Here is a 20,603-nt window from a genome sequence, read left to right on the forward strand (position 1 = left end):
GCGGAAACATATATTGTGTGTGTGTGTGTGTGTGTGTGTGTGTGTGTGTGTGTGTGTGTATCTCCTCCAGCAGGAGGCGCTGTTGGCTCTCCGGTAGTCGGTACCGGAGCTCAGTGATGATGGAGGATGGAGCAGCAGTGAGTCGGTTGGCATGAACCCGTTAGATGAGTCCGGTTCTCCGCTGCAGGAGGAGCGCCGGTACCGGTACCGGTGGGCCCGGTTCTCCTCCTGGCTGGACTGCGTGTGTGTGGTTACCTTCGACCTGGAGCTGGGCCAAGCTATAGAGGTTAGCTTAGCATGTAGCATGTAGCTAACACTATATATCATATTATATATTATATATTATACATACTACTATAAACTCTAAATACTATTAGAGCATATATAATATAAACTCTATAATATATAATAGAGCTGTAATTATTTATAAATAGAGCTGTAATTATTTATAAATAGAGCTGTAATTATTCATAGAGCTGTAATTATTTATAAATAGAGCTGTAATTATTTATAATAGAGCTGTAATTATTAATAAATAGAGCTGTAATTATTAATAGAGCTGTAATTATTCATAGAGCTGTAATTATTATTAAATAGAGCTGTAATTATTTATAAATAGAGCTGTAATAATTAATAGAGCTGTAATTATTATTAAATAGAGCTGTAATAATTAATAGAGCTGTAATTATTATTAAATAGAGCATTAATTATTAATAATAGAGCTGTAATTATTATTAAATAGAGCTGTAATTATTCATAGAGCTGTAATTATTATTAATAGAGCTGTAATTATTAAATAGAGCTGTAATTATTAATAGAGCTGTAATTATTCATAGAGCTGTAATTATTAAATAGAGCTGTAATTATTAAATAGAGCTGTAATTATTATTAAATAGAGCTGTAATTATTTATAAATAGAGCTGTAATTATTAATAGAGCTGTAATTATTCATAGAGCTGTAATTATTATTAAATAGAGCTGTAATTATTTATAAATAGAGCTGTAATTATTCATAGAGCTGTAATTATTATTAAATAGAGCTGTAATTATTTATAAATAGAGCTGTAATTATTAAATAGAGCTGTAATTATTAAATAGAGCTGTAATTATTTATAAATAGAGCTGTAATTATTATTAAATAGAGCTGTAATTATTCATAGAGCTGTAATTATTATTAATAGAGCTGTAATTATTATTAATAGAGCTGTAATTATTAATAGAGCTGTAATTATTAATATAGCTGTAATTATTAAATAGAGCTGTAATTATTATTAAATAGAGCTGTAATTATTAAATAGAGCTGTAATTATTATTAATAGAGCTGTAATTATAAATAGAGCTGTAATTATTAATAGAGCTGTAATTATTCATAGAGCTGTAATTATTATTAAATAGAGCTGTAATTATTTATAATAGAGCTGTAATTATTCATAGAGCTGTAATTATTATTAAATAGAGCTGTAATTATTTATAAATAGAGCTGTAATTATTAAATAGAGCTGTAATTATTAAATAGAGCTGTAATTATTTATAAATAGAGCTGTAATTATTATTAAATAGAGCTGTAATTATTCATAGAGCTGTAATTATTATTAATAGAGCTGTAATTATTATTAATAGAGCTGTAATTATTAATAGAGCTGTAATTATTAATAGAGCTGTAATTATTAAATAGAGCTGTAATTATTATTAAATAGAGCTGTAATTATTAAATAGAGCTGTAATTATTATTAATAGAGCTGTAATTATTAATAGAGCTGTAATTATTATTAAATAGAGCTGTAATTATTAATAGAGCTGTAATTATTATTAATAGAGCTGTAATTATTATTAATAGAGCTGTAATTATTAATAGAGCTGTAATTATTAAATAGAGCTGTAATTATTATTAATAGAGCTGTAATTATTAATAGAGCTGTAATTATTATTAATAGAGCTGTAATTATTAATAGAGCTGTAATTATTATTAATAGAGCTGTAATTATTAAATAGAGCTGTAATTATTATTAATAGAGCTGTAATTATTAATAGAGCTGTAATTATTATTCATAGAGCTGTAATTATTAATAGAGCTGTAATTATTAATAATAGAGCTGTAATTATTAATAATAGAGCTGTAAATATTAAATAGAGCTGTAATTATTATTAAATAGAGCTGTAATTATTATTAATAGAGCTGTAATTATTAATAGAGCTGTAATTATTATTAATAGAGCTGTAATTATTAATAGAGCTGTAATTATTATTAATAGAGCTGTAATTATTAAATAGAGCTGTAATTATTATTAAATAGAGCTGTAATTATTAAATAGAGCTGTAATTATTATTAATAGAGCTGTAATTATTCATAGAGCTGTAATTATTAAATAGAGCTGTAATTATTCATAGAGCTGTAATTATTAAATAGAGCTGTAATTATTATTAAATAGAGCTGTAATTATTAATAGAGCTGTAATTATTATTAATAGAGCTGTAATTATTATTAAATAGAGCTGTAATTATTTATAAATAGAGCTGTAATTATTATTAATAGAGCTGTAATTATTCATAGAGCTGTAATTATTAAATAGAGCTGTAATTATTATTAAATAGAGCTGTAATTATTAATAGAGCTGTAATTATTATTAATAGAGCTGTAATTATTATTAAATAGAGCTGTAATTATTAATAGAGCTGTAATTATTATTAAATAGAGCTGTAATTATTATTAATAGAGCTGTAATTATTATTAATAGAGCTGTAATTATTATTAAATAGAGCTGTAATTATTATTAATAGAGCTGTAATTATTATTAATAGAGCTGTAATTATTAAATAGAGCTGTAATTATTATTAATAGAGCTGTAATTATTATTAAATAGAGCTGTAATTATTATTAAATAGAGCTGTAATTATTATTAAATAGAGCTGTAATTATTAATAGAGCTGTAATTATTATTAATAGAGCTGTAATTATTATTAATAGAGCTGTAATTATTAATAGAGCTGTAATTATTATTAATAGAGCTGTAATTATTATTAAATAGAGCTGTCATTATTATTAATAGAGCTGTAATTATTATTAATAGAGCTGTAATTATTATTAATAGAGCTGTAATTATTATTAAATAGAGCTGTAATTATTATTAATAGAGCTGTAATTATTATTAAATAGAGCTGTAATTATTATTAATAGAGCTGTAATTATTAATAGAGCTGTAATTATTATTAAATAGAGCTGTAATTATTATTAATAGAGCTGTAATTATTAATAATAGAGCTGTAATTATTAATAGAGCTGTAATTATTAAAACAGGGACTTTTATTTTGCAGAGTAATAAAAATCATTTAATAACGTCTGAAAGCTTCCTGCTGCTCATCAGATCAATAAAGTGAACATTATTATTGATTATTGATTAGAAAGTGTGATGTCACAGCTTCTTTGTGTTTCAGTTGGTTTATCCTCCAGATGTGAAGCTGACGGAGAAAGAGGTAATCAATACACATATTGATTTAAACTGATCATCACTGTGTTGATAATCAGGTTATTGATAATCAGGTTATTGATGATCAGGTTATTGATGATCAGGTTATTGATGATCAGGTTATTAATAATCAGGTTATTGATGATCAGGTTATTGATGATCAGGTTATTGATGATCAGGTTATTGATTATTGATCTATTTCTTGTGATCTGGCAGAAAACCAGCATCTGCTACCTGTCGTTTCCTGACTCGTATTCAGGTGAGTATCTAACAGCATTACATCATCACGTGTCAGAGGTCAGAGGTCAGGTGTGTATTGATTATATTTCCCAGGATGCCTTGGGGACACTCAGTTCAGCTTCAGGCTGCGTCAGTCAGTCGGCCGCAGAGCGACGACGCTCAGAGAGGACGACTACGACAGAGACGCTCCCGTTACTCTGCAGGTCAGAGAATGACATCATGACATGAAGTCTATCTCCAGCCAATCAGATCAAAGCTCACAGGTGTTTCTGTTTCCTCAGAGAGAAACGTCCCATTTCATTGGCTACGTCTATTTCAGACAAGTCAGAGACGCCTCAGTGAAGAGAGGATACTTCCAGAAGGTCAGTCACACCTGTTCACACCTGTTCACACCTGCTCACACCTGTTCACACCCGTTCACACCTGCTCACACCTGTTCACACCTGTTCACACCTGCTCACACCCGTTCACACCTGCTCACACCTGTTCACACCTGCTCACACCTGTTCACACCCGTTCACACCTGCTCACACCTGTTCACACCTGTTCACACCTGCTCACACCTGTTCACACCCGTTCACACCTCCTCACACCCGTTCACACCTGTTCACACCCGTTCACACCTGCTCACACCTGTTCACACCTGCTCACACCTGCTCACACCTGTTCACACCCGTTCACACCTCCTCACACCCGCTCACACCTGCTCACACCTGTTCACACCCGTTCACACCTGCTCACACCCTTTCACAACTCACACCCGCTCACACCTGCTCACACCTGTTCACACCCGTTCACACCTGCTCACACCCGTTCACACCTCCTCACACCCGCTCACACCTGCTCACACCTGTTCACACCCGCTCACACCTGTTCACACCTGCTCACACCCGTTCACACCTGCTTGTACCTGCTCACACCTGTTCACACCCGTTCACACCTGTTCACACCTGCTCACACCTGTTCACAACTGTTCACATCTGCTTACACCTGCTCACACCTGCTCACACCTGCTCACACCTGTTCACACCTGCTAACAACTGTTCACATCTGCTTACACCTGTTCACACCTCCTCACACCTGCTAACACCTGTTCACACCTGTTCACACCTCCTCACACCTGCTAACACCTGTTCACACCTGTTCACACCTCCTCACACCTGCTAACAACTGTTCACATCTGCTTACACCTGTTCACACCTCCTCACACCTGCTAACACCTGTTCACACCTGTTCACACCTGTTCACACCTGTTCACACCTGTTCACACCTGCTAACACCTGTTCACACCTGTTCACACCTGTTCACACCTGCTAACAACTGTTCACATCTGCTTACACCTGTTCACACCTCCTCACATCTGCTTACACCTGCTCACACCTGCTCACACCTGTTCACACCTGCTAACAACTGTTCACATCTGCTTACACCTGTTCACACCTGTTCACACCTCCTCACACCTGCTAACACCTGTTCACACCTGTTCACACCTGTTCACACCTCCTCACACCTGCTAACACCTGTTCACACCTGTTCACACCTGTTCACACCTGTTCACACCTGTTCACACCTCCTCACACCTGCTAACAACTGTTCACATCTGCTTACACCTGTTCACACCTGTTCACACCTGTTCACACCTGTTCACATCTGCTTACACCTGTTCACACCCGCTCACACCTGCTCACACCTGTTCACACCTGTTCACACCTGTTCACACCCGCTCACACCTGTTCACACCTGCTCACACCCGTTCACACCTGCTTGTACCTGCTCACACCTGTTCACACCCGTTCACACCTGTTCACACCTGCTCACACCTGTTCACAACTGTTCACATCTGCTCACACCTGTTCACACCTGCTAACAACTGTTCACATCTGCTTACACCTGTTCACACCTCCTCACACCTGCTAACACCTGTTCACACCTGTTCACACCTCCTCACACCTCCTCACACCTGCTAACAACTGTTCACATCTGCTTACACCTGTTCACACCTGTTCACACCTGCTCACACCTGTTCACACCTGTTCACATCTGCTTACACCTGTTCACACCTGTTCACACCTGCTCACACCTGTTCACACCTGTTCACATCTGCTTACACCTGTTCACACCTGCTCACACCTGCTCACACCTGTTCACACCTGTTCACACCTGCTCACTTTGATTGACAGCTGTGTGGTCATGTGATGATGTCATGTGATGATGTCATGTGATGATGTCATGTGATGATGTCATGTGATGATGTCATGTGATGATGTCATGTGATGATGTCATGTGATGATGTCATGTGATGATGTCATGTGATGATGAGGTCATGTGTTGCAGTCTCTGGTGCTGCTGTCCCGGCTGCCGTATACTCACCTGTTCCACTCGCTGCTGCAGATCATCACACCTGAGTTTTTCGAGAAGCTGGAGCCCTGCCTGGAAGCAGGTGATGATGTCATGTTACATCACAGCCTTTAACCAATCGGAACACAGGATTTCACCATGCTTAAATGTCTCTGTCCTCACAGTCTGTAACGAGATCGACCAATGGCCTTCACCCGTACCTGGACTGACCCTGAACCTGCCTGTGATGGGCGTGGTCTTACAGGTGAGGAGGGGTCTGGGGAGGGGCGTGGTCTTACAGGTGATGGGCGTGGTCTTACAGGTGAGGAGGGGTCTGGGGGAGGGGCGTGGTCTTACAGGTGAGGAGGGGTCTGGGGAGGGGCGTGGTCTTACATGTGATGGGCGTGGTCTTACAGGTGAGGAGGGGTCTGGGGAGGGGCGTGGTCTTACAGGTGAGGAGGGGTCTGGGGAGGGGCGTGGTCTTACAGGTGATGGGCGTGGTCTTACAGGTGAGGAGGGGTCTGGGGGAGGGGCGTGGTCTTACAGGTGAGGAGGGGTCTGGGGAGGGGCGTGGTCTTACAGGTGATGGGCGTGGTCTTACAGGTGAGGAGGGGTCTGGGGAGGGGCGTGGTCTTACAGGTGATGGGCGTGGTCTTACAGGTGAGGAGGGGTCTGGGGGAGGGGCGTGGTCTTACAGGTGAGGAGGGGTCTGGGGAGGGGCGTGGTCTTACAGGTGAGGAGGGGTCTGGGGAGGGGCGTGGTCTTACAGGTGATGGGCGTGGTCTTACCGGTGAGGAGGGGTCTGGGGGAGGGGCGTGGTCTTACAGGTGAGGAGGGGTCTGGGGGAGGGGCGTGGTCTTACAGGTGAGGAGGGGTCTGGGGGAGGGGCGTGGTCTTACAGGTGAGGAGGGGTCTGGGGGAGGGGCGTGGTCTTACAGGTGAGGAGGGGTCTGGGGGATGGGCGTGTTTCAGATGCTTTTCTTACTGATGGATCATTAACCCAGCGCAGCGTCAGAAACACCAACAACTCTCTGAGCAGCTGCAGACGCTAGTTTAGCTTCTAACTACACCTCAGTGAACCCAGTAACGGGTGAACCCAGTAACGGGTGAACCCAGTAACGGGTGAACCCAGTAACGGGTGAACCCAGTAACAGGTGAACCCAGTAACAGGTGAACCCAGTAACACTCTGCTGGTTTCAGGTCCGGATCCCGTCTAAGGCCGACAAACCAGGAGGAAGTCCAGTGAGACATGCGCTGAAGGAGGTCTGTTAATAAAGTTTATTTCCTGTCCTCAGACTTTGTGTTAATAAAGTTTATTTCCTGTCCTCAGACTTTGTGTTAATAAAGTTTATTTCCTGTCCTCAGACTTTGTGTTAATAAAGTTTATTTCCTGTCCTCAGAACTTCCTGCCGGCTCCGACGCTGCTGCCCTCCATTACTGACCTGGACCTGTTCAAGTCAGTCCACTTCCTGTCTGTAGACACTGTCATGTGATGATGTCATGTGATGATGTCATGTGATGATGTCTTGTGATGATGTCATGTGATGATGTCTTGTGATGATGTCATGTGATGATGTCATGTGATGATGTCATGTGATGACATATGATGATGTCATGTGATGATGTCTTGTGATGTCATGTGATGATGTCTTGTGATGTCATGTGATGATGCTCCCTCTCACCTGCCCAGGTGTTTCCAGTCGGTCCTGGTCCACCTGCAGATGCTCTGGGAGCTCACGTTGCTAGGGGAGCCCGTGGTCGTCATGGCGCCGTCTCCCACCGTTTCCTCGGAAACCGTGCTGGCTCTCGTCAGGTAACGGAGCGGCCAATCGGAATCCTTCCTCATCTGCAGCATCGGCCAATCGGACAGCTGTGTTGTTGCCGTGGTAACAGTATGTCTGTGTCCCCAGCTCCATCAGTCCTCTGAAGTTCTGCTGCGACTTCCGGCCGTACTTCACGATCCACGACAACGAGTTCAGAGAGTACACCACCCGGACCCAGGCCCCGTGAGTCCACCTGAACACACCTGAGTCCACCTGAACACACCTGAACACACCTGAGTCCACCTGAACACACCTGAGTCCACCTGAACACACCTGAACACACCTGAGTCCACCTGAACACACCTGAACACACCTGAACACACCTGAGTCCACCTGAACACACCTGAACACACCTGAGTCCACCTGAGTCCACCTGAACACACCTGAACACACCTGAGTCCACCTGAACACACCTGAGTCCACCTGAACACACCTGAACACACCTGAGTCCACCTGAGTCCACCTGAACACACCTGAACACACCTGAACACACCTGAGTCCACCTGTCTCTGTCTCTTTCAGACCTAACGTGGTTCTGGGCGTCACCAATCCGTTCTTCATCAAGACCTTTCAGAACTGGCCTCATGTGGTCCGACTTGGAGAGATCCGGATGGCAGGTAGACCAGAACCTGAGTACTCCTAAAGATACTGTGTAGTATTTACAGTATGAGTACTCCTAAAGATACTGTGTAGTATTTACAGTATGAGTACTACTAAAGATACTACGTAGTATTTACAGTATGAGTACTATTAAAGATACTGTGTAGTATTTACAGTATGAGTACTATTAAAGATACTACGTAGTATTTACAGTATGAGTACTATTAAAGATACTGTGTAGTATTTACAGTATGAGTACTACTAAAGATACTACGTAGTATTTACAGTATGAGTACTATTAAAGATACTGTGTAGTATTTACAGTATGAGTACTATTAAAGATACTACGTAGTATTTACAGTATGAGTACTATTAAAGATACTACGTAGTATTTACAGTATGAGTACTATTAAAGATACTACGTAGTATTTACAGTATGAGTACTACTAAAGATACTACGTAGTATTTACAGTATGAGTACTACTAAAGATACTACGTAGTATTTACAGTATGAGTACTATTAAAGATACTACGTAGTATTTACAGTATGAGTACTACTAAAGATACTACGTAGTATTTACAGTATGAGTATTTAATCTAACGAAGGTATAAACAGACTCTTTCGTCTCCTCTCAGGTGATTTACCCAAACAGGTGAAGGTGAAGAAACTCTCCAAACTGAAGACACTGGACACTAAACCAGGTGAGAGACAGCAGCAGGTGAGAGACAGCAGCAGGTGAGACAGCAGCAGGTGAGAGACAGCAGCAGGTGAGAGACAGCAGCAGGTGAGGGACAGCAGCAGGTGAGAGACAGCAGCAGGTGAGAGACAGCAGCAGGTGAGACAGCAGCAGGTGAGGGACAGCAGCAGGTGAGAGACAGCAGCAGGTGAGAGACAGCAGCAGGTGAGAGACAGCAGCAGGGGAGAGACAGCAGCAGGTGAGACAGCAGCAGGTGAGACAGCAGCAGGTGAGACAGCAGCAGGTGAGAGACAGCAGCAGGTGAGAGACAGCAGCAGGTGAGAGACAGCAGCAGGTGAGACAGCAGCAGGTGAGGGACAGCAGCAGGTGAGAGACAGCAGCAGGTGAGAGACAGCAGCAGGTGAGACAGCAGCAGGTGAGAGACAGCAGCAGGTGAGACAGCAGCAGGTGAGAGACAGCAGCAGGGGAGACAGCAGCAGGTGAGACAGCAGCAGGTGAGAGACAGCAGCAGGTGAGAGACAGCAGCAGGTGAGACAGCAGCAGGTGAGAGACAGCAGCAGGTGAGAGACAGCAGCAGGTGAGAGACAGCAGCAGGTGAGAGACAGCAGCAGGTGAGAGACAGCAGCAGGTGAGAGACAGCAGCAGGTGAGACAGCAGCAGGTGAGAGACAGCAGCAGGTGAGACAGCAGCAGGTGAGGGACAGCAGCAGGTGAGACAGCAGCAGGTGAGGGACAGCAGCAGGTGAGAGACAGCAGCGGGTGAGACAGCAGCAGGTGAGAGACAGCAGCAGGTGAGAGACAGCAGCAGGTGAGACAGCAGCAGGTGAGACAGCAGCAGGTGAGACAGCAGCAGGTGAGGGACAGCAGCAGGTGAGAGACAGCAGCAGGTGAGGGACAGCAGCAGGTGAGAGACAGCAGCAGGTGAGAGACAGCAGCAGGTGAGAGACAGCAGCAGGTGAGACAGCAGCAGGTGAGAGACAGCAGCAGGTGAGAGACAGCAGCAGGTGAGACAGCAGCAGGTGAGGGACAGCAGCAGGTGAGAGACAGCAGCAGGTGAGAGACAGCAGCAGGTGAGACAGCAGCAGGTGAGGGACAGCAGCAGGTGAGAGACAGCAGCAGGTGAGACAGCAGCAGGTGAGAGACAGCAGCAGGTGAGAGACAGCAGCAGGTGAGAGACAGCAGCAGGTGAGACAGCAGCAGGTGAGGGACAGCAGCAGGTGAGAGACAGCAGCAGGTGAGACAGCAGCAGGTGAGAGACAGCAGCAGGTGAGAGACAGCAGCAGGTGAGGGACAGCAGCAGGTGAGAGACAGCAGCAGGTGAGACAGCAGCAGGTGAGAGACAGCAGCAGGTGAGAGACAGCAGCAGGTGAGACAGCAGCAGGTGAGACAGCAGCAGGTGAGAGACAGCAGCAGGTGAGACAGCAGCAGGTGAGACAGCAGCAGGTGAGAGACAGCAGCAGGTGAGTGTCCTCACGTCTCTGTCTGTCTAACATGTGATTATGTCTGCAGGGATTTACACAGCCTACAAGACCTTTCTACACAAAGACAAAGCCCTCATCAAGAGACTGTTGAAGGTACATCAGCTGTCTCAGAGTCTCAGTGTCTCAGAGTGTCTCAGAGTGTCTCAGAGTGTCTCAGTGTGTCTCAGAGTGTCTCAGTGTGTCTCAGTGTGTCTCAGTGTGTCTCAGAGTGTCTCAGTGTGTCTCAGAGTGTCTCAGAGTGTCTCAGAGTGTCTCAGTGTGTCTCAGAGTGTCTCAGAGTGTCTCAGAGTGTCTCAGTGTGTCTCAGAGTGTCTCAGAGTGTCTCAGTGTGTCTCAGTGTGTCTCAGAGTGTCTCAGTGTGTCTCAGAGTGTCTCAGAGTGTCTCAGAGTGTCTCAGTGTGTCTCAGTGTGTCTCAGAGTGTCTCGGTGTGTCTCAGAGTGTCTCAGTGTGTCTCAGAGTGTCCTTATGTGTCTGCAGGGCATTCAGAGGAAGAGACCTTCAGAGGTGCAGAGCGCCATCCTCAGGAGACACCTGTTAGAGCTCACTCAGAGCTTCATCATCCCACTGGTGAGAAAACAGCCAATCAGCTTGCAGCAACATTTCCACAGTCAGCTGTTGCTATAGTAACCTGTGTTGTTTTGTAGGAGCGGTACATGGCGAGCCTGATGCCTCTGCAGAGATCTGTGACGCCATGGAAGGTAAACAGGAAGTCTGTCAATGATGTCACAGTGATGTCACAGTGATGTTTTAACGTTGGTTTCTTTGTCAGACGCCTCCTCAGATCCGTCCCTTCAGTCAGGACGAGTTCATGTCCACTCTGGATCACACCGGTCCTCAGCTCACCTCGGTGCTCAAAGGTGATTGGATGGGACTGTACAGGTGAGTAAGTCAGGTGCTGCAAGTATCTGTAAGTGTCTGTAGGTGTCTGTAAGTGTCTGCACGTGTCTGTAGGTGTCTGTAAGTGTCTGCATGTGTCTGTAGGTGTCTGTAAGTGTCTGTAAGTGTCTCAGGTGTCTGCAAGTGTCTGAGGTGTCTGCAAGTGTCTGCAGGTGTCTGTAAGTGTCTGCAAGTGTCTGCAAGTGTCTGTAAGTGTCTGCAAGTGTCTGCAGGTGTCTGTAAGTGTCTTGGGTGTCTGTAAGTGTCTGCAAGTGTCTGCAAGTGTCTGCAGGTGTCTGCAGGTGTCTGCAAGTGTCTGTAAGTGTCTCAGGTGTCTACAAGTGTCTGTAAGTGTCTGCAAGTGTCTGTAAGTGCCTGCAAGTGTCTGCAAGTGTCTGTAAGTGCCTGCAAGTGTCTGCAAGTGTCTGTAAGTGCCTGCAAGTGTCTGCAAGTGTCTGTAAGTGTCTGTAAGTGTCTGCAAGTGTCTGTAAGTGTCTGCAAGTGTCTGCAGGTGTCTGCAAGTGTCTGCAAGTGTCTGTAAGTGTCTGCAAGTGTCTGCAAGTGTCTGCAAGTGTCTGCAAGTGTCTGCAAGTGTCTGCAAGTGTCTCAGGTGTGTCTGTAAGTGTCTGTAAGTGTCTGTAAGTGTCTGCAAGTGTCTGCAGGTGTCTGTAAGTGTCTGTAAGTGTCTGCAAGTGTCTGCAAGTGTCTGCAAGTGTCTGTAAGTGTCTGCAAGTGTCTGTAATTGTCTGTAAGTGTCTGTAAGTGTATGCAAGTGTCTGTAAGTGTCTGTAAGTGTCTCAGGTGTGTCTGTAAGTGTCTGTAAGTGTCTGCAAGTGTCTGTAAGTGTCTGCAAGTGTCTGTAAGTGTCTGCAAGTGTCTGCAGGTGTCTGTAAGTGTCTGCAAGTGTCTCGGGTGTGTCTGTAAGTGTCTGTAAGTGTCTGTAAGTGTCTGCAAGTGTCTGTAAGTGTCTGTAAGTGTCTGCAAGTGTCTGTAAGACAGCAGCAGGTGAGACAGCAGCAGGTGAGAGACAGCAGCAGGGGAGACAGCAGCAGGTGAGAGACAGCAGCAGGTGAGGGACAGCAGCAGGTGAGAGACAGCAGCAGGTGAGAGACAGCAGCAGGTGAGAGACAGCAGCAGGTGAGAGACAGCAGCAGGTGAGAGACAGCAGCAGGTGAGAGACAGCAGCAGGTGAGACAGCAGCAGGTGAGAGACAGCAGCAGGTGAGACAGCAGCAGGTGAGGGACAGCAGCAGGTGAGACAGCAGCAGGTGAGGGACAGCAGCAGGTGAGAGACAGCAGCGGGTGAGACAGCAGCAGGTGAGAGACAGCAGCAGGTGAGAGACAGCAGCAGGTGAGACAGCAGCAGGTGAGACAGCAGCAGGTGAGACAGCAGCAGGTGAGGGACTGCAAGTGTCTGCAGGTGTCTGCAGGTGTCTGCAAGTGTCTGTAAGTGTCTCAGGTGTCTACAAGTGTCTGTAAGTGTCTGCAAGTGTCTGTAAGTGCCTGTAAGTGCCTGCAAGTGTCTGCAAGTGTCTGTAAGTGTCTGTAAGTGTCTGCAAGTGTCTGTAAGTGTCTGCAAGTGTCTGCAGGTGTCTGCAAGTGTCTGCAAGTGTCTGTAAGTGTCTGTAAGTGTCTGCAAGTGTCTGTAAGTGTCTGCAAGTGTCTGTAAGTGTCTGCAAGTGTCTGCAGGTGTCTGTAAGTGTCTGCAAGTGTCTCGGGTGTGTCTGTAAGTGTCTGTAAGTGTCTGCAAGTGTCTGTAAGTGTCTGTAAGTGTCTGCAAGTGTCTGTAAGTGTCTCAGGTGTCTGCAAGTGTCTGCAAGTGTCTGCAAGTGTCTGCAAGTGTCTCAGGTGTGTCTGTAAGTGTCTGTAAGTGTCTGTAAGTGTCTGCAAGTGTCTGCAGGTGTCTGTAAGTGTCTGTAAGTGTCTGCAAGTGTCTGCAAGTGTCTGCAAGTGTCTGTAAGTGTCTGCAAGTGTCTGTAATTGTCTGTAAGTGTCTGTAAGTGTATGCAAGTGTCTGTAAGTGTCTGTAAGTGTCTCAGGTGTGTCTGTAAGTGTCTGTAAGTGTCTGCAAGTGTCTGTAAGTGTCTGCAAGTGTCTGTAAGTGTCTGCAAGTGTCTGCAGGTGTCTGTAAGTGTCTGCAAGTGTCTCGGGTGTGTCTGTAAGTGTCTGTAAGTGTCTGCAAGTGTCTGTAAGTGTCTGTAAGTGTCTGCAAGTGTCTGTAAGTGTCTCAGGTGTCTGTAAGTGTCTGCAAGTGTCTGTAATTGTCTGTAAGTGTCTCAGGTGTCTGTAAGTGTCTGCAAGTGTCTCAGGTGTCTGTAAGTGTCTGCAAGTGTCTGTAATTGTCTGTAAGTGTCTCAGGTGTCTGTAAGTGTCTGCAAGTGTCTGTAAGTGTCTCAGATGTCTGTAAGTGTCTGTAAGTGTCTCAGGTGTCTGTAAGTGTCTGCAAGTGTCTGTACGTGTCTCAGGTGTGTCTGTAAGTGTCTGTAAGTGTCTGCAAGTGTCTGTAAGTGTCTGCAAGTGTCTGCAGGTGTGTCTGCAAGTGTCTGCAAGTGTCTGTAAGTGTCTGTAAGTGTCTGCAAGTGTCTGTAAGTGTCTGTAAGTGTCTGCAAGTGTCTGTAAGTGTCTGTAAGTGTCTGCAAGTGTCTGTAAGTGTCTCAGGTGTCTGTAAGTGTCTGTAAGTGTCTCAGGTGTCTGTAAGTGTCTGTAAGTGTATGCAAGTGTCTGTAAGTGTCTAAGTGTCTCAGGTGTGTCTGTAAGTGTCTGTAAGTGTCTGCAAGTGTCTGTAAGTGTCTCAGGTGTGTCTGTAAGTGTCTGCAAGTGTCTGCAGGTGTCTGTAAGTGTCTGTAAGTGTCTGCAAGTGTCTGTAAGTGTCTCAGGTGTCTGTAAGTGTCTGTAAGTGTCTGCAAGTGTCTGTAAGTGTCTGCAAGTGTCTGTAAGTGTCTCAGGTGTCTGCAAGTGTCTCAGGTGTGTCTGTAAGTGTCTGCAAGTGTCTGCAGGTGTCTGTAAGTGTCTGTAAGTGTCTGCAAGTGTCTCAGGTGTGTCTGTAAGTGTCTGTAAGTGTCTGCAAGTGTCTGTAAGTGTCTGCAAGTGTCTGTAAGTGTCTCAGGTGTCTGCAAGTGTCTCAGGTGTCTGTAAGTGTCTGTAAGTGTCTGCAAGTGTCTGTAAGTGTCTGCAAGTGTCTGTAAGTGTCTCAGGTGTCTGCAAGTGTCTGCAAGTGTCTGTAAGTGTCTCAGGTGTCTGCAAGTGTCTGTAAGTGTCTCAGGTGTCTGTAAGTGTCTGTAAGTGTCTGCAAGTGTCTGTAAGTGTCTCAGGTGTCTGTAAGTGTCTGCAAGTGTATGCAAGTGTCTGTAAGTGTCTAAGTGTCTCAGGTGTGTCTGTAAGTGTCTGTAAGTGTCTGCAAGTGTCTGTAAGTGTCTCAGGTGTGTCTGTAAGTGTCTGCAAGTGTCTGCAGGTGTCTGTAAGTGTCTGTAAGTGTCTGCAAGTGTCTGTAAGTGTCTCAGGTGTCTGTAAGTGTCTGTAAGTGTCTGCAAGTGTCTGTAAGTGTCTGCAAGTGTCTGTAAGTGTCTCAGGTGTCTGCAAGTGTCTCAGGTGTGTCTGTAAGTGTCTGCAAGTGTCTGCAGGTGTCTGTAAGTGTCTGTAAGTGTCTGCAAGTGTCTCAGGTGTGTCTGTAAGTGTCTGTAAGTGTCTGCAAGTGTCTGTAAGTGTCTGCAAGTGTCTGTAAGTGTCTCAGGTGTCTGCAAGTGTCTCAGGTGTCTGTAAGTGTCTGTAAGTGTCTGCAAGTGTCTGTAAGTGTCTCAGGTGTCTGCAAGTGTCTGCAAGTGTCTGTAAGTGTCTCAGGTGTCTGTAAGTGTCTGTAAGTGTCTGCAAGTGTCTGTAAGTGTCTCAGGTGTCTGTAAGTGTCTCCAAGTGTCTGTAAGTGTCTGTAAGTGTCTGTAAGTGTCTCAGGTGTCTGTAAGTGTCTGCAAGTGTCTGTAAGTGTCTCAGGTGTCTGCAAGTGTCTGTAAGTGTCTGTAAGTGTCTGTAAGTGTCTCAGGTGTCTGTAAGTGTCTGCAAGTGTCTGCAAGTGTCTGTAAGTGTCTGTAAGTGTCTGCAAGTGTCTCAGGTGTCTGTAAGTGTCTGCAAGTGTCTCAGGTGTCTCCATCTTTTAACAGGAAGTTCTTCAGGTGTCCGAACTTTGACGGCTGGTACCGACAGAGACACCGAGAGATGAGCCAGAAGCTGGAGAGTCTCCACCTGGAGGTCATCAGTGACGCTGTGAGTGACACCTGTCAATCATCATGCTGACACCTGTCAATCATCACACTGACACCTGTCAATCATCACACTGACACCTGTCAATCATCACACTGACACCTGTCAATCATCACGCTGACACCTGTCAATCATCACGCTGACACCTGTCAATCATCATACTGACACCTGTCAATCATCACGCTGATACCTGTCAATCATCACGCTGACACCTGTCAATCATCACGCTGACACCTGTCAATCATCACACTGACACCTGTCAATCATCACGCTGACACCTGTCAATCATCACGCTGACACCTGTCAATCATCATACTGACACCTGTCAATCATCACACTGACACCTGTCAATCATCACGCTGACACCTGTCAATCATCACGCTGACACCTGTCAATCATCATACTGACACCTGTCAATCATCACGCTGATACCTGTCAATCATCACGCTGACACCTGTCAATCATCACGCTGACACCTGTCAATCATCACACTGACACCTGTCAATCATCACACTGACACCTGTCAATCATCACGCTGACACCTGTCAATCATCACGCTGACACCTGTCAATCATCATACTGACACCTGTCAATCATCACGCTGATACCTGTCAATCATCACGCTGATACCTGTCAATCATCACGCTGACACCTGTCCATCATGTTGTCCCCCCTGCAGGACCTGCTGGGTTGGACCAGAGACAAGTCTGAGGTGGAGACCGTAGACTTGATCCTGAAGCTGCGAGAGAAGCTGGTGAGGAAGCAGCTGAAACTGTTTTTATTTTCAAAATAAGACTTAATAATTCAAATTTAAAATGATTTATATAACTTTGAGAACTATGTCAACATGTGAAGGATTGTAATATTAATTAGTTAATTAATTAATTAACTAATTAATTGGCTCTTATTTACAGACAGGAAGTGAGTGTGTGCCTGTTTTTCAGATTAAAGCTCGCAGGCAGCAGCTGCAGGTAAGAGACGGCGTTTTAGAAAAACTGGAAGTTTTCATAAAGTCCGTCATCTGGTCTCTGCCCCGAGACCTGCAGCGGGTCCTCCACCACCCCGAGACCTGCAGCGGGTCCTCCACCACCCCGAGACCTGCAGCGGGTCCTCCACCCCCCCGAGACCTGCAGCGGGTCCTCCACCACCCAGAGACCTGCAGCGGGTCCTCCACCACCCCGAGACCTGCAGCGGGTCCTCCACCACCCAGAGACCTGCAGCGGGTCCTCCACCACCCCGAGACCTGCAGCGGGTCCTCCACCACCCAGAGACCTGCAGCGGGTCCTCCACCACCCCGAGACCTGCAGCGGGTCCTCCACCCCCCCGAGACCTGCAGCGGGTCCTCCACCACCCCGAGACCTGCAGCGGGTCCTCCACCACCCCGAGACCTGCAGCGGGTCCTCCACCCCCCCGAGACCTGCAGCGGGTCCTCCACCACCCCGAGACCTGCAGCGGGTCCTCCACCACCCCGAGACCTGCAGCGGGTCCTCCACCACCCAGAGACCTGCAGCGGGTCCTCCACCACCCCGAGACCTGAACACCATCAATAACTGATTAAACTGATCAATAACTGATTAAACTGATCAATAACTGATTAAACTGATTTAACAAACTTTTCATCACGTTTAATTTTTCTGAAAATATTTTTGTAACTTTTTTTCTTTTTCTGTAAATAAATAAAATCCTGAATTGTACTTTTTGTGTTTTTGTGACTTTATTGAAATAAACTTTATTGATAAACTTTATTGATACAAACACGACGACACGTTTGAACCAGGAAAAATATTTTAATTTCAACAAGAATCAAAAATATACATTTGGTTAAATATTCATCTTTTACTCTGAAGTCAAAGCGTCACTTCCTGTCTGAGCGTCAGGTGTTATCTGTTGCTAGGCGACCACCAAGTGGCGCCCCGCAGCCGGCCGACGGCGAGCCTCTCCTGCGGGCTGAAGTGCAGGATGGTGAGGATGGCGCCGAGCGTCTGCTGCCTGCCGCCGGCGTCCGGCAGCGTCAGGAACCTGTAGACCACGTTCTTCAGGTACTCCATGTTGGCGCCTTCGCGGTTCTGGTCTCGGATCAGTTTGTCGAGTCCGGATCGCAGCTCGGCCGCCTCCTCGTCGTGGCGCTCGGCGTCGGCGATGAGTTTGGCCTGCAGCCGGTGCACGTCCTCCTCCAGCTGGTGTTTGTGGCGCCGCAGAGCGCCGGCCTCCGCCTCCTTCCGGGCCAGCTGCTCCGCGTACAGCAGCAGCGTCGGCTCGGCGTGCGCCGCCCGCCGCAGGGCCCGGCTGATGATGTCGCCCTCGCTCTCCGTGGTGGTGCCGTCGGCCTCGTCGTCCTCGTCGCCGGCGCTGCAGCGCGGAGCTTCGGGGGCCGGCACGGAGGCCCGCAGGCGCTCCAGCTCCTGGTCTTTCTCGTCCAGCAGCGCCATGGTCCGCTCACGCTGCTTGTGAAGCTCCGCCTCCAGACGCTGCAGCTCGTCCCGGTGCAGAACCGCCACGCGCTCCGCTTCCTGTCTGTGGTTCTGCTGCAGCTCTGCCGCCCGCTGCGTCCGATCCTCCAGCCGCCGGCGCTGCTCGGCCTCGGCCTCGTCGCTCTGGATCCGCAGGTTGATGTATTTCTCCTTCAGCTCCGCCAGCTGGTCCCGGACCTCCTCCAGCTCGCGGGCCTGGCAGCCGTCTCTGGCGTTCTTGTTCTTCAGAACCACCTGCGCGCGCAGCTTGTAGCGCTCGAACTCGTCTCTCAGCTGCCGCAGCTCCTGCTGGTTCGCCTCCTGCTGGCCCGGTTCGCTCTGGGCCAGTTTGAGGATGAGGGGCGCCTGGTCCGGGTTCTTCTGGGCCGCCGCCAGCAGCAGCTTCTTTACCTTCTCCATCTTCTCCTTCAGCGCCGCCACGTCCAGCTGAGCCTCGTCGGGGTCGGAGGTCGCCCTGCCGGCCGTCGCCATGGCGAGCATCTTGTTCTCGGTATCGAGTTGCAGGATCCGGTCTCGCAGTCTCTGGACCACCTGCTGGTCTCGCTGCTTCGTCTTCTCGCTCGACCCGAGCAGCTCCGACAGTTCGGACAGACGCTGCTCCAGACCGGCGACACGCAGCTCTGCAGCCTGAGCGCGCTCACGTGCACGCTCCTCCGCCTGGCACACCTGGACACACACAACACAGGGATTACTGTAGTTCTGGTCTGGGTCTTACCCTCCTGGTCTGGGTAGTTCTGGTCTGGGTCTTACCCTCCTGTTCTGCCCCTTTTCCACCAAAGCAGTTCCAGTGCTGCTTTAACGTTAGCTAACGTTAGCTAACCCTAACTCGTTGACTCCGCCCCCCTACCGTAACCGGTTGGTTCATCTAGTCCAGCAAAGACCTGGTTCCAGAGTGGGACCAGCACTGGGACTGCTTTGGTGGATAAAGGGTTGGTCTGGGTCTGACCTGGTTCTTGGTCTTACCCTCTTGGTCTCGCTGTGGACCTGGTCCTGGATCTGGTTCTTCAGGTCCAGTAGTTCTCTCTGCAGCTGGTCCACTCTGGGATCCGGTCTGGTGTGGTCCCGGTCCTGGTCCTGGAGGATCCTGGTGAGCTCCTGGAGCTGCAGAACGTGGTCTCGCTGCTCCAGTTCTCGGTCGTGCTGCTGGGTGATGATCCGGGCTCGGCTCTCCGCCAGCTGGTCCTGCAGGATCCGGATCTCGGCCTCGTGCTGCGTCGTCATGGCGACCAGCCGGTCCTGCAGATCCTCCACTTCCTGTCTCAGCTGCCGCCGGTCGGCCTGGAAACCGGCCTCCATGCGGGACTTCTCCTGCGTCACCGTGGCAACGGCTCCGCTGAGCGTGCTCAGTTGGTTCTTCAGCTGAGCGACTCTGCGGTCCGACTCCGAGCCGCCGGGGGGGGCGGCGGCCTGCTGGTCCTCCGCCTCCCCGCCCTCACAGCCGCCGGTCTCGGGTCTGGGGGGTCCTCCCGGTCCTCCCGGCCCCCCCGGGTCCTCCTCGGCCTGGTCTCTGGCGGTCTCTGGCGGGTCCGTGGAGGCCTCGCTGTGGGGGGAGCTGCGGTCATCTGGGGGGTCCTGGGGGTCCGCCTGCTGGGACCTGGTCTGAGCCTGCAGGCTGGACCCGGTCTGGACCTGCAGGCTGGACCCGGTCAGGACCTGCAGGCTGGACTCCAGAGCCTCCTTCTCCTTCAGCAGACTCTTGTAGGCCTGGACCACGTCCCTGAAGCGGGTCTGGTACTGGACCAGCTGCTTCTTCTGGGCCTCGATGGTCTCCAGCAGGTCCTTCCTGCTCGTCCCCCCAAAACTCATCCCGAACTTCTCCATGGACCACCAGACCCGGTCCTGCTCAGACCCGGTCCTGAAACCGGACAGAGTGATGTCATATTGATGATGTCATGATGTTTACATATATTATATATATAGATTATAATATAATAATATATATATAATCTATATATTATATATATATATAATCTATATAATCGTGTGGTCACCTCGGTTACCAGACAGACTTCATGTCTCTGATCAGTTCAAAGATCAGCTGATCGAACACTGATCACCGGCACTGATCCGGTTCTTACCTGATAATCCGCCGCGAGCCGTGACGCACGTGAGCAGCACGCGCTCACCGTCTGAGAGCAAACGGAGAAAAGTTTCCGTTAAGTAATTTAATCAATAAACTTTCAATAAAGATCAATAATAAAACTGAACGGAGAGAAACAGCTGTCAGCGAGCAGCCGCCATGTTGGTCTGAACCGGAACTAGAGGAGGAGGAGGCGGGAATCTACTGCGGCGTTCACTGCTCTCAGGACAAATCAGTACTGAGTCATAATACTGCAGTACTTTTACTGTAATACTGCATACTA

At 47.4% G+C, this 20,603-nt stretch overlaps 2 protein-coding genes across 2 annotated transcripts; one reads left to right on the top strand and one right to left on the bottom strand.

Annotated features, from left to right (window-relative positions):
- The first annotated feature begins 75 nt into the window (after window positions 1-75).
- On the top strand, window positions 76-17,319 carry dennd6b (DENN/MADD domain containing 6B). Its single transcript, XM_062443601.1, has 20 exons — window positions 76-286; window positions 3,433-3,471; window positions 3,681-3,723; window positions 3,798-3,907; window positions 3,986-4,066; window positions 6,039-6,144; window positions 6,227-6,306; window positions 7,242-7,304; window positions 7,442-7,497; window positions 7,732-7,854; window positions 7,952-8,047; window positions 8,387-8,481; window positions 9,101-9,166; window positions 10,671-10,735; window positions 11,121-11,210; window positions 11,288-11,341; window positions 11,413-11,522; window positions 15,670-15,772; window positions 16,449-16,523; window positions 16,714-17,319. The coding sequence occupies exons 1-20, from the start codon at window positions 152-154 to the stop codon at window positions 17,317-17,319; spliced, it is 2,196 nt and encodes a 731-aa protein (XP_062299585.1). The 5' UTR covers window positions 76-151.
- Window positions 17,320-17,609: 290 nt separating this feature from the next.
- gcc1 (GRIP and coiled-coil domain containing 1) lies at window positions 17,610-20,465 on the bottom strand. Its single transcript, XM_062443839.1, has 3 exons — window positions 20,319-20,465; window positions 19,204-20,095; window positions 17,610-18,906 (listed from the first exon to the last, which is right to left on the bottom strand). The coding sequence occupies exons 2-3, from the start codon at window positions 20,059-20,061 to the stop codon at window positions 17,650-17,652; spliced, it is 2,115 nt and encodes a 704-aa protein (XP_062299823.1). The 5' UTR covers window positions 20,062-20,095; window positions 20,319-20,465; the 3' UTR covers window positions 17,610-17,649.
- Window positions 20,466-20,603: the final 138 nt, after the last annotated feature.

Source organism: Scomber scombrus, chromosome 22 (genome assembly GCF_963691925.1).
Source record: "Scomber scombrus chromosome 22, fScoSco1.1, whole genome shotgun sequence".
Lineage (NCBI taxonomy): Eukaryota > Metazoa > Chordata > Actinopteri > Scombriformes > Scombridae > Scomber > Scomber scombrus.

Coding starts and splice junctions, on each gene's coding strand:
- dennd6b (XM_062443601.1), top strand. CDS start 152: ATGAACCCGTTAGATGAGTCCGGTTCTCCGCTGCAGGAGGAGCGCCGG. Junction 7,305..7,441: donor TGAGACATGCGCTGAAGGAG/GTCTGTTAATAA, acceptor TCCTGTCCTCAG/AACTTCCTGCCGGCTCCGAC. Junction 8,048..8,386: donor ACCACCCGGACCCAGGCCCC/GTGAGTCCACCT, acceptor TGTCTCTTTCAG/ACCTAACGTGGTTCTGGGCG.
- gcc1 (XM_062443839.1), bottom strand. CDS start 20,061: ATGGAGAAGTTCGGGATGAGTTTTGGGGGGACGAGCAGGAAGGACCTG. Junction 18,907..19,203: donor TCCACAGCGAGACCAAGAGG/GTAAGACCAAGA, acceptor GTGTGTGTCCAG/GTGTGCCAGGCGGAGGAGCG.